The sequence below is a fragment of the Condylura cristata genome, unplaced genomic scaffold, assembly GCF_000260355.1.
Source record: "Condylura cristata isolate star-nosed mole 26May11 unplaced genomic scaffold, ConCri1.0 scaffold00029, whole genome shotgun sequence".
Lineage (NCBI taxonomy): Eukaryota > Metazoa > Chordata > Mammalia > Eulipotyphla > Talpidae > Condylura > Condylura cristata.
In genome coordinates, this window is record NW_004567130.1 from 19,016,352 (window position 1) to 19,016,832 (window position 481).

Below are 481 nucleotides of genomic sequence, written 5' to 3' on the forward strand. Positions count from 1 at the left end.
CTGGGGCCCGCCGCTCGCCGCCCTCCCCGGCCAGCAGGGCCGCGCTGAGCTCCCGTGTCCTGGCAGGAGATCGCCCGCAGCTCCGTCCAGATCACGGCGGCCCTGGAAGACCAGATGAACCAGCTGAAGCAGTGTGAGCACAACATCATCAACTACAAGAACAACATCGACAGGCTGGAGGGGGACCACCAGCTCATCCAGGAGGCCCTGGTCTTCGACAACAAGCACACGAACTACACCATGGAGGTGCGGACGGGCGCCCGACCCCCGCTGGCGGCCCGTCTCCCGGCCCTCCGCTCTCGGGCGCGCCAGTGCCCGCTGAGCTTCCCAGTGCCTCCGCGCGGGACGGCCTTCGGCTTGTGCCCATGTGGCCGTGCAGCGCTGCGGCCGCCGCCGTGGTCCCCACCGTCCTCTCCGTGGCCACCAGGATGACCTGTGAGAGCCGCTCTGTGGCCTGCTCTTGGCCCGGCCCAGAGTGGTG

General features: G+C 69.6%; 1 protein-coding gene across 1 annotated transcript in view; it reads left to right on the forward strand.

The window, feature by feature from the left end:
- The window catches only part of ACTN2 (actinin, alpha 2), a 28,667-nt gene that overhangs the window by 22,269 nt on the left and 5,917 nt on the right, over positions 1 to 481 (forward strand). The window contains exon 15 of the mRNA XM_012730854.1: positions 67 to 246. Coding sequence (XP_012586308.1) covers positions 67 to 246 — 180 coding nt within the window. The remainder of the gene's footprint in view (positions 1 to 66; positions 247 to 481) is intronic.